This window comes from Dermochelys coriacea, chromosome 9 (genome assembly GCF_009764565.3).
Source record: "Dermochelys coriacea isolate rDerCor1 chromosome 9, rDerCor1.pri.v4, whole genome shotgun sequence".
Taxonomy (NCBI): domain Eukaryota; kingdom Metazoa; phylum Chordata; order Testudines; family Dermochelyidae; genus Dermochelys; species Dermochelys coriacea.
The window spans coordinates 3,601,920-3,618,415 of record NC_050076.1 but is presented as its reverse complement, the minus strand read 5'-3'; the positions used below and the strand labels follow the sequence as shown (position 1 = coordinate 3,618,415).

Genomic DNA, 16,496 nt, shown 5'->3' with positions numbered 1-16,496 from the left:
TTAAATAAGTGTACTTATAATTGTCACAATTATTGTGGGTGAGCACAATTTTTTGTGCACATATTGTGCAGGAGCACAAATTCATTTACTGTGAGTCAGCACTTATTGTTGGCCAGCATGAGGCTTCTGTGCCACTTAAATTGGCCTTAAGTGCATAGTCACTGTTCTGTCACGGGTGAATTTTAACCTACAATATATAAATGATGGTTCATGGGGAACTGGGAGGAGAGAGATTTACAGCACCCAAGGGTTATTTCCAGTTTTATTAGACATAACTTATTGATGTGAATAAAATTGACTCTTACATATAATTAGAACCTCTTTTCAATCACACACATACACACAAATCATAAACATCTAAATATTAAGTGTTAAATTAATTGCTGTTTATATTATCACACATCTCTAAAGACACAGATTGATTTTAAAATGTGCAGCTGGCATCTGTAACATTCACATAATGAAAAAAACCTGCCTTCGGATAAAAAAATAAAACAAATATGTTAATACAAGATGGATATTTACAGTGGGTAAAATTCACCCCTACACAAAGGGCCAGCAGCCAGTGCTTCTGGACCAGTTAACAGAGTAGCAGCCGTGTTAATCTGTATTTGCAAAAAGAAAAGGAGTACTTGTGGCACCTTAGAGACTAACAAATTTATTTGAACATAAGCTTTCGTGAGCTACAGCTCACTTCATTGGATACTCAAATAAATTTGTTAGTCTCTAAGGTGCCACAAGTACTCCTTTTCTTTTTGGACCAGTTAAGTCTCACTTAACCAAACCCCATTTCAAGGGCTGAACCAGAATTTAAGTGGTATCTAGGCCTGCTGGCCCTTGGCAGTTAGCATTACAGCAAATTTCCCTTGTAGTGTACAGCAGCTAGTGTCCCAATTTCTATTCAGTTTGATAAGAACTGGTCCCTTTAAACTGGGACCAGTAATAGCAGAGGCACAAGGGTAAGTGACTCAAAGCCAGAATACAGAACTTCCGATTTCTACTTCCTTGCACTAACTGCTTGATTTGCTTTTGAAACTCACAACCTAGTGTGTTAGGGAAGGACTAGCCCCATTTTACAGATGGGGAATGGAGGAGTGGGGTAGATTAAATGACTTGCCCAAGGTCACATAGTAAGCATACAGGTTAGCCAGGGACTGAACCCAAATCTCTTGAGTAATCCCAGTCCAGGCCCCTATTTACTAGACCACCATAAACCATCAATTTTATCACAATAGGAACAATGTGTAACCCAAAATCACACTTTAATATTGAACCTGTTCTTGATTAAGAAAATGAGAGCAGGATTGGGCCCTTGGGAATATATAATTTTTGAAAGGAACAGTAAAAGACAGATGTTCCTGAAGTCTGGCATTATGATTAACTTTCTAACAGTGGAAAAATAGTAAGCCAACTAAGGAAGAAAGACTTTTTTTTTTTATTAGTGCTCTTGGTGTCATGGTAAATCCAAACTCAACTGCTGATGCAGTTTCTAGAGGAAATGTGGTTTGTTTTTGTATGAGAATGAAATGAATATTGCAAATAAAAATATTTCAGGAATATTATCTTAAATTCTTGTTATCATTTTATGTTTGCTATCTGTGAACATTCGTGTCATTAAATTTAATTAGCGTAAGTGGTTGCAAAGAGCCAATTTCAAAGTCACATGCTGCAACATTTGCCCAAAGCATACGTTTAAATGTGCATGTGCACGTATTTTCACCAATCATGGAACAGAAGCAATGCCTTGTGACTTAATCTGGCCAGTCCCAGCTACTGAAAGTGACCTCAAACAGTAAATTCTTAGAGAACAATCTGTGGGAAACCATAGAGTTAAAATATTGTGTGGAATAAAACTGACAAAACTGCAGGAAATATTGGATAAATTATTCATTCTGAATTATTCACTCAGCTCTATAATTTATTTGTTAAATGAGAAGGGTGAAATTCATCCCCGATCAGAGGGCTGGCAAAGGTCTAAGCACCACTTAAGTTTCATTTAAACTCTATTTTGAAGGTTTAGTTGGGACTTAAGCGCTGCATAGACTTCGTGCTAGAACTCTGCAGGGGGTGAATTTCACCCCAATGGTGTATAGTAAAAAACAGAGGAAAATAAGGCTTTTGCTCCAAGAAGCATGTGATCTATAAATATCAACAATATTAAACAGAGAGGATAACTTAATCGCTCATTTTTAATTCATTAGGGTTAAAAATCAATTATAGGATTAAAAAACTCTTGTTTTTTTAATGTTGTAAAAGTCACTCAATTCTACAGCACTAGAACTCATGCAATAGAATTGCACTCTATACTCACATTGTGTCGTTGCTTTGAAATATATAAGAAATGTTCAGCTAGCTTGAGGATTAATCCTATGGTCACATTGTCTAATTATTTTGAGCATGGTATTCAGCATAGACACACACAAAAACATTTCATGTTAAGGAAAGGAAATTAAGCAATGAATTGTCTACACTCTGTACAAAAGTAACCTTAACTGTACAAAACATCACCCTATCTGTACTTTTCTTCAACATCATCCGATACAGTTTAGGCTAGAGCTGGCTAATGTCTTGCTTATAAAAAAAGAAAGAAAGAAAGGAGGAGTTATTTTTACCAGGAACAACTTTTCTACTTTTATTTAAAATATACCTAAGCAGCAAATTACATTGCTATGGAACAACTAGCCTGGATCCTGCTCTTGCTGATGTTGGCAAAACCTCCATTGGCTTCAATGGAAATAGCATCAAACTCCTGGGGTTTAATTCGTGTGAATTATTGCACTGGGTTAAACATTAATTAATTTATGTTCCCTCCAATGCAAGCATTTAAACTGTTGATGCTATGCACGGAAAGCCTGTCTTATTATTTTTAAATAAGTTACAAACAAATAGAGATTTGCTTGTTGATTTAAATACCATGGGAGGAATTAGTTTAGCTCCTCAATCAAAAGCTAAAATACTGAGATTCTAAGGCACAAGCGAATATTTTGAATAGAAAATGGATTTTAATCCTCATCAAAATAGAATAAAGTTTTATAATTTTATATTAAAATAAGCAACTGGAGGACCTTTACTCACACAAGGACAACAGTCGCACTAAGATCAATAGGACAACTAATGAGAGCCAGGATTGCTAGACTGGTCCCTTGGTTTTCAATGCTACCAATATTTAAGTATCAAAAAGACAAAGGGGGGTAAATTAGCAAATAAGGGTCACATAAAACATGTGGTTGGTAAGTTGACTTCCTGTACGTTGACTTCATTTTGTTGTTAGTTTAATGAAAGCACGGTGCAGTTGAATAGCACATTGAACCCAAGCTTTGAAAGCGCTTTCAAGACAGTGATGTCTTTAGCCTCACAACCCTGGGAGATATGTGAGTGGTAGAACCTCGAATGGGATGTGGTTTGCAATCAACTGCTTTAATCACTCAATGATACTACCCCTTAATTGAGGAATACATTTCGCAGAGCAAGTGTACTAGAAAAGCCCAATTCTGTCATTACTAACAGCAATTTCTGTAAACCAACATTCGGGCCAGTGTTCCTCTTGTGTAAAGTTGTATCCGTGCACACCATCAGAGGAAACCAGAATTGAACTGTCTACATGTCATTTTCTGGAATGGAAAGCAACTGCCAGACTTCACAAGAGTAGCCCTGTGAAAGCAGCAGAAACTTAGTGTGATAAGGGCTATTCTCATGAGTAAGAGTTTCCACTAGTCCATAGCACAATATTGAAGACAACCCAAGGAGTGTCTCTGGAAGTGACTCAGTACCAGACAGCACGTGAACCAACGGTGGGGCCAAGAGAATATTGTAAGTGGAAGACAATGTATCTTTCGTGGTGGCTAGTAAGGCACCAAATATATTTTTTTCCACACTATATAAAACTTCTCCTGCCAATATATTGGGCCAGACCCTCCGTTGGTGACGTCAGTGGAGTTACAGACAATGAGTCAAGCCTTCAGCAGCTGTCAGTTGGTGTATTTCCAGAGATAGCACTAACGCATGTCCAGCTACAGCTGTCTCACCATGGAAATAGCTTTGAAAAGCATCATGCGGTAAATGTGCTAGCTGCTTGGTTAGCGCAGAAAACCCATTAGATTTGACGTGTTCCTTGTAACTTACAAGGTAACATGCAGGCAATAGGAGCAAATCCTGCTCATTTTGAAGACACATCAAAAAACAACAGCCATAAGTGACTGTATGAAAACCAACCAAGCATTACATTAAAGGACAACAGATCGGCAATTGCTTTCCTCCTATGCAATTTATGCAGCCACTGGGGGCTCCACTCTCCAGAACATCACTGATCTAACAGCCAGAGAACCAGCCTTCATTCTCTGTCTGTGGTCCCCTAGGATGCCGGCACAAAAGGGCTGTGGCAGAGACTCTGTTCCTTAGCTGTCTTCCCAAAAACCTTGCTCCAGTTCCTGGCTTCCCAGTCCAGGTAGGAGTGGTCACCAGAGTGTCAGAAACAGGAATAGTTGGGTACATTTCAGCCAGGAAGGTACAAGATGGCAGAAGCTGGCTGGTGGCGGAGGGGTTGTGAATAAGTGGTGGTAGATGGTCTCACAGATGTGGAGAGAGCTGAACTGAATGGGGGGCTAGTTTTACATCTGGCCCTGCGCGGACACATTTCCAAAGGCAATCTGGAGCCATTCCTGCAAGAATTAGGAGTGTGCGGACGTGAATGGGTGGATGATATAATGTAGCATTTCAGAGAGCATGAGATAACAGCCTGTAGGGGATGTTGCTTCTGTTCCCAGCATCAATCTCAAGTGCAAGAAAGGTTTCTGCAGTTGTAAGTGTTTGTAAACATGTCACTGATGGCAGTGCTCAGAAGTGGGGGCAAGGGGGAGTCACTCGGATTGCTTGGGGACCCAGGTGAATTTCCAGCCTCCGTCCTCCTCTCGGCGCACGAAGACCTGTCCCTGGTGGAAGGTGTGTGTTTTGACGTTGCGGTGGGGGCTCAGAGAGGTTGTAAAGGCCACATCGGTTTTGTTTGGTGACACGTCATTGGCAAAGTAAGGCAATCCATAAGGTGGGAAAGGGGCATCGCTGGGCAGGGTTGAGGAAGCACATGGTGCTGAAGAAAGTGGCTGGATGTAGGGTAAATCCTGCTTCCCAGGAGTGGCAGTGATGGTTATAGGCGTCATCTGATCACAGCCATAAGCAGCTATTGGGTCCTCATCATTACAATAGTCCATTGCCTCTCCATGGCTCTGGCAGTATGAGCTTTTTCCAAGCTCAGAGGACAGGGCACTGTAGTTAGCTGATAAAGACTCATCGATAGTGTTGATATCTTTTAGTCCCAGGGTTTGCAGTACCCAGGTATCCACGGGCGGAGCAGCTTGTTCTTCGCAGGCAGTAAAATCACCGAGCAGGTTCCTCCTGGCTTTTGAGGGGTGAGGAGTCTCTCGAGGGGCCAGGTAACTGTCCTCTTTAAATTTCCTTTTGCCAATTTTGAGAATTGCATGTTTCTTCTGGCCATTGTGCAGCAGTAGTTTCTATACAAGAGAACAGGGAAGAGCGTGCAGATTAAAAGCTGATCCTCCAGAGCCCCAGAAGCAATATGTTTCTGGCCACAGACTTTATCTGAACAGGTGCCTAACATCGTTCTTATAAAGCACACAGTTTACCCGGAGCTCATTTTGAGTTAGCAAATGTGGATGGCACTAATTATTTTGTGCTGTACAGTCGCTGGAAACAGCCCAAACCCCTACGAGATAAGAATACGACAGTGTCAACACAGCCGGAGCTTTGTTTGCTTTTTCGCTCAGTAAGCCATGAAATGAAACCTCCTGCACTGTATAGCTGTCCTCAACACTGACACTGCCAGCAGGATCTGATCTGGCACTGGGGGCTCAGTCACCTCCCATGATATGCTCACTCCAAAGATCCAGGGCTGGGTGGGAACATGCATATGCCTCCCATGGTTCCCAGTGAGTAGGAGGGGGGCTGGGGAGCACAGAGTGAGCCTCAGTGCAGATAGCCCTGGGATCCACAGTGTGTGGGGGCAAGTGGGGAGGGGGATGGGTTGAAGGGGCAAGCCCTCACACCCTTAGGGCAATTCAGGTGAGGAGAGCATCTCAGAGACTCCCTCTGCACTTATCCTTTTGACATCCTCTGTCAAGGATCTCAGTTTTCACTCATGCCACATGCCCAGTGGTACCACTTACTTTGCCTGAGTAAGGACTGAACTCATCCTTAGCGACAGTGCTCAGCCCCTCAATAGCACTGTCAATCTCAGCATCCCAAAGAGCCTGACAAATATTTATTAACCCCCCCCCCCCATGGCCCCAGGGTGGCCGCTAAGCTATTAGCATTCTCATTCTGCAACTGGTGGGGCCGGGGCACCAAAGGCTAAGTGACTTGCCCAAGGACAAGGGCAAGTCAGCAGCAGAGCTGAGAACAGAATGCCTCCCGCTACCCATTCCCAGGTTTGTGCTTCTGCTCTCTGAACAGCTGCTTTATGGACTCTGAAGCTGATTAATGCTAAATGCCTTGCTTTTTGGTATCCTTTCAGTGTAATGAATTCTTGTCACCGGTTTGAGGGGATTAAGGTTAGTCCATTGCTTCTTATAAACCTCTCTCTCACAGCATCATCAACCAAATCAGCTATAAATGCTAAAGATCAGGGCTGTCACATGGCTTAACCCTGTCTACATAGGCAAGGCTGACCACGACAACACACACTATCAGTTAGTGCATGGTCACAAGTCTGGTGAGCGTTAGAAGGGCCTTTCCACTTGCACGCTACCTCCCCACAATGTGGCCTTTTACACCTGTTTATTTGCATTTGCGTATTAGGCATTTCACCTGAATGCTTCATTCCTTTCTCTCTCACAGACACACTTTTTCATGGCAGGTTTGAACACGGTACCTTTGCTTTGTCTTCCAAGCACTTAACCACGGCAGAATTCAGGTATTGTCGGAGGTTGTTATTTTCTTCATGTAACCTGGCAAGTTCCTCTTCCTTCTGTAGCAAGGTGTCTTGAAGCTGTGAAGTACAGATATCAATGAATAGACGTTTCTTAGCTCTCTTGACTCTGTAACCTGATAAATTCCCTGCTCTATGGCCTGGTGGGATGTGATAATTTTGGTGTTTGCTTTGTGAATTCAATCCTCAAGAACCCCTTGTCCCTGTAAAGCTAAGTGGCATGACTGTTCACGTCTCAAATTTGACTTCTCCTATTCTTTAGCAAATGTTTGAAGAGACTATTTTGAAAAATTGTAACCACAGAGGAATAAAAGAGGTGTGCAGGGAAATGAACTGCAAACAGCTCTTTAAATACACAGAGATTTTCTCACTCACAATGCTGCCAGTTTTCTTCCTTCTGCGTTTCAAAGAGCACTTAAACTTCCCTCTGGATCCCTAGCTCACTAACCTAGAGCTGGCTAGAGAGAAATAGAGGGGTGAGAGAGCAGATTATAAACTAGACATGGGTGCAGGCTGAAAAATTCAAATCCAGGTGTCATTATTTATATTAGAGGCTTGAGTTGTATATAAATCCATGGCATGCTCTCATCTTGAATACTGCGTGCAGATATGGTCACCCCATCTCAAAAAAGATCTATTGGAATTGGAAAAGGTTCAGAAAAGGGCAACAAAAATGATTAGGGGTATGAAACAGCTTCCATATGAGGAGAGATTAATAAGATTGGGATTTTTCAGCTAGGATACGGTGGGGATATGATAGAGGTCTATAAAATCGTGACTGGTGTGGAGAAAGTAAATCAGGAAGTGTTATAAGAAAAGGAGTACTTGTGGCACCTTAGAGACTAACAAGTACTCCTTTTCTTTTTGCGAATACAGACTAACACGGCTGCTACTCTGAAAGGAAGTGTTATATACTCCTTCTCATAACACAAGAACTAGGGATCACCAAATTAATAGGCAGCAGGTTTAAAACAAATTAAAGGGAGTATTTCTTTATGCAACCTGTGGAACTCTTTGCCAGAGGATGTTGTGAAGGCCAAGACTTTAACAGGGTTCAAAAAAGAACTAGATAAGTTCATGGAGGATATGGATCACTTGATGATTACCTGTTCTGTTCATTCTCTCTGGGGCACCTGGCATTGGCCACTGTCAGAAGACAGGATATTGGGATAGATCATAGAATCTTGGAGTTGGAAGAGACTTCAGGAGGTCGTCTAGTCCAATCCCCTGCTCAAAGCAGGACCAACCCCAACTAAATCATCCCAGCCAGGGCTTTGTCAAGCCTGATCTTAAAAACCTCTAAGGAAGGAGATTCCACCACCTCCGTAGGGAACCTATTCCAGCACTTCACCATCCTCCTAGTGAAACAGTGTATCCTAGTATCCAACCTAGACCTCCCCCACTGCAACTTGAGACCATTGCTCCTTGTTCTGTCATCTGCCACCACTGAGAACAGCCGAACTCCATCCTCTTTGGAACTCCACTTCAGGTAGTTGAAGGCTGCTATCAAATCCCCCCTCACTCTTCTCTTCTGCAGACTAAATAACCCCAGTTCCCTAAGCCTCTGCTCATAAATCATGTGCCCCAGCCCCCTGATCAAGATGCTCCTTTGGTCTGATCCCGTGTGGCTGTTCTTATGTTCTTCACTGCTGCCCAAGATGCAACAGTTCACACTGCTAATTTTAGTGTGCTAGGCCAAGGAGAGCTAGCATGAGTCTGTCTCCCCAGACTGGAGGCTCACTCCCTGCTGCAAAGCAGACATACCCTACAAGTTTCAAATGAAGTTGGAGCCCCACTGTGTCAGGTCCAGCACATATATACAGTGACAGACATCTCTCCCCCAAAGAGATTATGTTCTAAATAGACAAGACAGATAATGGGCAAGAAAAGGAAGTTTTTGGCTATTTGGACCTAGGGTGAAATCCTGGCCACATTGAAGTCAATGGCCAAACTTCCATTGACTTCAGTGGGGCCAAGATGTCACCCCAAGTGTTTTGGATCAAGGTCACTCTGTTGTGATCTAAATATTGAGCTAGGTACAAGCAGCTACAATGGGAACCGCTTAGCTTGGAGAGTTCACTGGCTCTCCTGCTGCTTATTAGCACTCATGGAAAAGGAAGAAGAGCTCTAGAGGTGACTTCTAATCTTGGTGCTTGAGCCTGCGAAGACTCATGCATGTGACTAACTTTGCTCAAGTGGGTACCCCCACTGCAGTCAACAGAACTAGTCACGTGAGCAACCTTACGCATGTGTGTAAGTCTTTGCAGCCTCAGACCCTAAAGCAGTTCCCAGTGATGCCTCTGCTTTTTTGGTGGAAGCCAGCAATCTGATCAGGTATGAAGCTGCTGGACTTGTGACTTGGGCAGACAGCAATGCTGCTGCTAATTGAAGTAATTCTAGTTTCACAAATCAACATAAGGAAGGAGAAAAAATAAAAGATTTCAGGCTGCCAATGTTTTCCATACTCACTGGACAGAGACACAGATTTATGAACACAATCTACTGACCCAGAGCTTTAGGCAACTGTAAAATGAAATTATAGGGGTAGCATAGGATGGTGGGTGGAAGAACATTTTAAAGCTGTAAATAAAGGTTCCATTCTTCAGTGTGTGAGTAGTTTGAAATGTTACCTGTTTGTTTCTGTAGAGCTGGGAGGACAGCTGATCTCCTTGCCACGTGTCATCTGGAATAGTAAAACCCAAGCCACAGAACTGGTCTGGACAAAAACAGACATCAAAGTGATTAAACCGAAAACCACATTTTCCAAACCAAGCGTAAAATCACAATCATGTTTATTTTAATCCCTCTTGTTTACTTCATTTGAATCAAGGAAAAATTGTACTGCTTGATAAGCAGCAAAGAGTGGTCCTTTAAAAATGGATAATAAATTAGTAAATCATCCAAGTTTGTTATAAGACACCTTTGGCATCTGGCCGGTATTTTTCCTTGTGCTCTTTATTCTTTGTTTAAAATTCTTCTTCTTTATAAGAGGAACCAAAGCTTGGGAAAGTTATTTGTGAGGCAGCATAGGCCAGTGGCCAGGGCATTGTACTAGAACTCGGGATGCCTGGGTTCCATTCTGGGCTCTGCTGTGACTGGGGGCAAGTCAGGTCACTCTCTATCTCAGTTTCCCCCATCTTCAAAAGGGGCTATGAGATCTATGGATACAAAGTGCTGGATACAAGAGGTGAGTTCCCAACAGCATTTCAGATCATGCATAATCATGGAAGCTAGAGATGAAATGAGCTAACCTTCCTGCCACGGAGGGGACTGCAGGGCCACGGACCAGGACCTCTCTGATTGAATGCCTGATATGCTACCGACTGCACTTTCTATTCTATACAGGGTCATACCGCACCCCAACACCGTAGACTCTGAAGGCTTCCAGTGGTGTGGACAGTAGGCAACACGACTATCATACCCTCACCTGTGGTTTGTTCTCTATCTCACCCCCTCCCCAGGGGAAAACTGCAGTGCAGTACCCAAGCCTGTCTGCAGGAAGCATGGTCATATAATCCCTCCTTTGTTGTACAACTCTGCTAAAATCAAAACTATGGCCCAGAGTGCATAATTATTATAATTAGTGGTAGTATTGGGTTATATTACGGTAGCATCCATGGGCCTCAGATGAGATCAGGGTCACAGTGTGCTAGGTGCTGTATAAAAATAGAGTGAGAGACAGTCTCTGCCTCACAGAGCTTGCAGCTTAACTAACCCAGACAGACAGAGGGTGGGGGAAAGGAAGGATTGCGATCCCCATTTTACAGATGCATAAACGGAGGCACAGATTCCCAAATCCTCAAAGGCTCTTAGGTGCCTAATTCCCATTGTTCCCATGGGAGTTAGGCACTGAACTACCTTTGAGGATGTGGGTCCGAGAGACTCAGTGATGTGCCCCAGGTCATACAGGGAGTCTCTGGCAGAACTGGGAACTGAAATGTCCCGAGTCCCCCTCCAGTGCCGTCACCTGGGGGGATCCTGTCTCTCCGGAAAAGACGAACAGAAGCTGGTGCTGCGCGGGGACCTTGAGAACATCCCCCGGGAGCCGCCTGCGAAGTACCCGTGAGGGCCCGTGTCCCCGCCGCAGAGTCCGCCCCGCTAGCCACCCTGCGGGCTGCAGCCGGACCGGCTCTTCCCCGCTCCGCCGGGGGAAGCTGCCGTGTAGACACAGCGCTGGAGCCGCCACCCGCGCTGGGAGGGGGCAGCCCGCGGAAGGGGACCGGCCGGGCCCCAGGGCGGCCCGTGTGAGCGTTGACCCAACTCTGCGAAGCGAACGGGGCCCGGGAATGAGCTCGGGGGAGAACTCGGAGGAGCGGCTCAGCGCCCCCTCTCCCGGCTGCTCCGGAGTCAAAGCCCCCAGCTCTGGGCCGCGGAGCCGGGCGCGCCACACACGGGCCGGGGCACCGTCTCCAGCTCGCACTTCATGTCCCCTCCCTCCACGCGCACCCCATTCAAAGGTGGGGACCTGCCCGTCCTTCCCCGTGCGCAGCTCCGCTCCGGCTGGGGCATTAATTCACCCCGGCATCTCTCGCTGCAAACTCCCGGCGGCCAAGGAGCCGCAGAACTTACCCGGAGCCTGTCCTTCTTGTTGGGTCTCGCTGGTGTCGTCCAGGAGACCAGAAGCCCAGAAAGAAACCCAAGTCTCCTTGGAAACATCAACACTGGCTGCTGACGTTGAGTCGGAATAGGGGCAATCGTGGTCCGGGCCCCCTGCAAAGTACGGCTCTTGGCAAGAAAGAATGGTGCTCTGTGAAATGAGCACAAGGGCGCGGGGAGGGGGAAAGGCAGAGGCAGGAGAAGTTAGCGACGTGTGTAAAAACCAGCGCTGAGCAGCCCTCTGTCTGGGCTGGGGCTCGATCCCACTGTCTCACTGGGGTCATCCCCAGCAGTTAAACCGAGTTTTAAACCAGGAGAGAGGCCAGAGACTCAGCCACTCGCTGGCTTCTCGAAGGCAGGAGACCTCTCCCAGGTGGAGGAAGGGTTTTCCGGGTCGCACTGCCAGGGGTATCCGATTAAACAGTGTCGCAGCCGCCAGGCCCCGATAGGAGAGAGATGCTTAGAGGTGGCAAAACCGTGAGCTGCAAGCATCTTTAGTCAGCGCCTCAAACTTGCCTCTGCTTTCCCCCAGCTCTCTGCTATGCTCCTGAGCTCGGTCAAACCTCCGTCCCACCTCTCCGCCCAACCCACAGCTCCCCACACACGGCAGCCACGGCGGCGGGCTGTGCCCTGGGGTGTCTCCCTCTGCTCTCTCCTCCCACCCGAGCCGCTGATCCTCCAGGGTGATTCTCCCCCAGATAGCCCAGGCTCAAAGGGGCCCGGGCTCTGACACTTGGGAAGACCCACGCTGCAGCCAACGTCGAGGGTTCGCCCACAGCCGCCAAGCAGCCTGTTGCGGATGCAGAGGGAGTGCGACCCAGCCCTGTAGCCCAAACCACCTTCCCTAGATGCTGCGATCAAAGCCTGCTAGCCTACATGTATATTCCCATCCACAGCTTTGCCTCCAGTTCGCCGAGCGATTCCCTGGACGCCCATCGAGCCCTTCCTCCAGCATATGAACACGCAGGGGCAGCTCTGAAGGAGAGACAGAAATCGGACCGAATCTCTCCCTCCTAGGCTTTAAACAGCCTTAGGCTGCTACCTCGAAGTACCTCGCGGTTGCAGTTCTAGCACACACATCAGCTCCAGCATCAAGGCACCAAGCAAAGGTATGCGAGAGAGCCACACTCATTCGCTTCAACTCGCATGGAAACACTAGGCTGTCTGAAAGGAACAAGCGATCCAGACCTATCTCGAGAGTCATTGGCTATTAAAGTCTTCCAACTGTCTACACAAAGTTAGGAGAATCACATCCAGGCGGTGCCCAGTCTCTGCAAACTTGCAATGGTCCCACTGATCAGGAGAAGTCTGGGTTCGTTTCTGGAAGCGTGTGGCTCCCGCCCCCCCTCCCCCCAAATAAGCCAAGTGAGAAGTCTTTGCAAGGCAATGACAAAGCTTAGATCCTCAAAAATGAGTCCCCAAAGCTATGGAAAAGCAAAGCACAGTCTGGGTTTCCAGGTACAGGGTAAGCTTCCTCACTACCAATCTTAAACAAACAGGGCACAAAATACATTGCAAACCCTCAAGTCAAAATGCCAGCTTTCCCCCTCTGACTTCAGGTCGAGAGAGATCCAAAGAGCTCTTACCATTTTAGTGGCAGAAGGAGATGCAGGGCTTGGGAGCACGTTTCCTCTTAAAGCCCCAGCGAGCTTTAATTGGCTCTGAAGGGGGAAAAGACAGGGGAGGCGAGTTCTAATCTAAAGGAGCTTCCAGTGACGCCTGAGAGCTTTCTTGAATCCCAGCAATCTGATTTGGTGTAAAGCTGTCAAACTTGTGACGTGAATAAACAGCAAACTTGCTGAAATCAAAGTCATTCTGGTCTCACAAATCATCTCAAGGAAGGAGGAAAAAAACAAGAAATGTATAGGCTACACAGAGCTGATGTGTCTGAGAGTCATTCCAAGAAAACAACACAGGTTTACGAAGGCATCACACACACAACAGAGGGGAGGTAGCTAGTGATGCGTATTGTTTTATTTGCAACCCTATTTAGCAATTGTAAAACCCAGCAGAAAGACCCAGGGGCAACTCATCCAACTTGTCAGGGTTGGGAAGAGAACGCTCGTTGGATTTACTCATTATGGGGTCTAGCAAAGGCGACTCAAGGCAGTTTTATCCACATCTCCAAGGGTTTGCAGAACAGAAGAGGCTGTGGTGTCAAGCTTCTAAATGACTTATTGTATTGGGAATTGCTCTGCTACCGGACCCCGGGCTTCCAGAAGCAGATCTGAGTATGAAATAAACGGGGTAGGCACTGAAAGGTTTACTAGGGTAGAAGAAAGGTTTGCACAGTAGATAGGTATCACTGTCGAAGACATACGGGTGGGTATAAACAAATACAAATGAAATCCAAAAAGACAAGCAGGACTTGTGGCACCTTAGAGGCTAACAAATTTATTAGAGCATAAGCTTTCCTGAGCTACAGCTCACATGGCGATTACAATCCCTAAATAGGCTCGTCTTCTGGAACAAAAAAGCCTTCACTGCGGGTCTGTCTTTGTATAGGGGTGGGTGTGAAATGAGTTAATAGCTAATAGCAGAGCAGTTGTTCGATCAAGATCCTGCCTCCTGCCATGGCAAGGTCTGTGAAAAAGGTGGGTAACCTGACCTGCCTGGGCACACAATCTGCAGCCAGCAAAGGGGAAGGCAGGAGCAGGCCGGCATATGGGACGATCTTCCCTTTCCCCCCGGGAGCATGCTTGGTGCCCCTCGCCCATTAGCCGGGCTCCGTGACACTGAAAACCCAGGAGGGCGATGTACCTGCCATGCTCTTGCAACCCACCTACTTCCCCAGATCGCCCCTCAAGCCGAACGGCCGGCTCGGGAGAAGGGAACCCCACGGCCCCTTCCGGGGGAAATCATCAGGATGAAAAGGGCCCGGGGCTGCCATCCGCGGCTCCCAATTCCGCCCGGCGGCGGAGGGCGAAGGAGGCCCTGCTACCCCCCAGCCCAGGGGTCTCCATGGGACAAGGGACGGACGAACCTCGGGGGGCAGCTGCCGCGGCCAAGGGCAGGACCCCAGCGTGGCCCCGGGATAACCGCGAGCGCCCCGGGGGGGGGGCGGGGGGGTCCCGGGGGGGGCCCCCGCGCGGCTGGGCGGGGGGGGTTGTTTGTGCGGATCCTTGGCCCAGGGGGCGACCCGGCCCGGCCCCCAGCCGCGTGTGCTCGGCGCTGCTCGCAGCCCCACGGCGGCCACCCCAGCCCCGGGCAGGGCCCGCGCCCCACCGGCCGCCCTGGGCCTCCGAGTCCGGCGAGCGCTCGGCCCCCCGCCGCGCCGGGGCCTCCTGCTGCGGGACGGCAGCGGCCTGCAGGGCCGAGCCGAGCCGAGCCGGGCCGGGCCGGGCCCAGGCAGCTGGAGACAGCGGCCATGTTGGGCCTCCAAACCCCCCCCACACGGGGCAGTTGAAAGGTCACGTCAACGTCATCAGCTTGCGCCCAGCTCCGGGGGGGGCAGCTGGGGGGGAGGGGGACAGTCCTGGAGCCGCCCCTCCCCCCGCCTGCTGCAGCAGCTGGTGCCCAGCCCCTCCCCATCCTTCCCCCGGGCAGAGCCGGGCTCCAGCCCGCCCCCCCGCCCAGCCTGCAGTGCAAGGGGGGCACCCCCGGGGCCCAGCCCCCCCATGCACAGGGGGCTCAGCCTGCAGTGCAAGGGGGGCACCCCCGGGGCCCAGCCCCCCCATGCACAGGGGGCTCAGCCTACAGTGCAAGGGGGGCACCCCGGTGCCCATCCTCCCCATGCACAGGGGGCTCAGCCTGCACTGCAAGGGGGGCACCCCGGTGCCCATCCCCCCCATGCACAGGGGGCTCAGCCTGCAGTGCAAGGGGGGCACCCCCGGGGCCCAGCCCCCCCATGCACAGGGGGCTCAGCCTACAGTGCAAGGGGGGCACCCCGGTGCCCATCCTCCCCATGCACAGGGGGCTCAGCCTGCACTGCAAGGGGGGCACCCCGGTGCCCATCCCCCCCATGCACAGGGGGCTCAGCCTGCAGTGCAAGGGGGGCACCCCCGGTGCCCATCCCCCCCATGCACAGGGGGCTCAGCCTGCAGTGCAAGGGGGTACCCCCGGTGCCCATCCCCCCCATGCACAGGGGGCTCAGCCTGCACTGCAAGGGGGGCACCCCGGTGCCCATCCCCCCCATGCACAGGGGGCTCAGCCTGCAGTGCAAGGGGGGCAGCCCCGGTGCCCAGCTCCCCAATGCACAGGGGGCTCAGCCTGCAGTGCAAGGGGGGCACCCCCAGGGCCCAGCCCCCCCATGCACAGGGGGCTCAGCCTACAGTGCAAGGGGGGCACCCCGGTGCCCATCCTCCCCATGCACAGGGGGCTCAGCCTGCAGTGCAAGGGGGGCACCCCGGTGCCCATCCTCCCCATGCACAGGGGGCTCAGCCTGCAGTGCAAGGGGGGCACCCCCGGGGCCCAGCCCCCCCATGCACAGGGGGCTCAGCCTGCAGTGCAAGGGGGCCACCCCCGGGGCCCAGCCCCCCCATGCACAGGGGGCTCAGCCTACAGTGCAAGGGGGGCACCCCGGTGCCCATCCTCCCCATGCACAGGGGGCTCAGCCTGCAGTGCAAGGGGGGCACCCCGGTGCCCATCCTCCCCATGCACAGGGGGCTCAGCCTGCACTGCAAGGGGGGCACCCCGGTGCCCATCCCCCCCATGCACAGGGGGCTCAGCCTGCAGTGCAAGGGGGGCACCCCCGGGGCCCAGCCCCCCCATGCACAGGGGGCTCAGCCTGCAGTGCAAGGGGGGCACCCCCGGTGCCCATCCTCCCCATGCACAGGGGGCTCAGCCTGCACTGCAAGGGGGGCACCCCGGTGCCCATCCCCCCCATGCACAGGGGGCTCAGCCTGCAGTGCAAGGGGGGCAGCCCCGGTGCCCAGCTCCCCAATGCACAGGGGGCTCAGCCTGCAGTGCAAGGGGGGCACCCCCAGGGCCCAGCCCCCCCATGCACAGGGGGCTCAGCCTACAG

At 49.9% G+C, this 16,496-nt stretch overlaps 1 protein-coding gene across 2 annotated transcripts; it reads right to left on the bottom strand.

Moving 5' to 3' along the window:
* Nucleotides 1-244: 244 nt before the first annotated feature.
* Nucleotides 245-13,880, bottom strand: GMNC (geminin coiled-coil domain containing). Of its 2 annotated transcripts, none has more exons than XM_043492488.1 (5): nucleotides 12,410-13,880; nucleotides 11,507-11,684; nucleotides 9,568-9,653; nucleotides 6,881-6,997; nucleotides 245-5,504 (listed from the first exon to the last, which is right to left on the bottom strand). In XM_043492488.1, the coding sequence occupies exons 1-5, from the start codon at nucleotides 12,467-12,469 to the stop codon at nucleotides 4,857-4,859; spliced, it is 1,089 nt and encodes a 362-aa protein (XP_043348423.1). In that variant the 5' UTR covers nucleotides 12,470-13,880; the 3' UTR covers nucleotides 245-4,856. The 2 variants fall into 2 exon arrangements, with proteins under 2 accessions (XP_043348423.1, XP_038272007.1); XM_038416079.2 differs by having other exon boundaries at nucleotides 13,120-13,880.
* Between the last annotated feature and the right edge of the window lie 2,616 nt (nucleotides 13,881-16,496).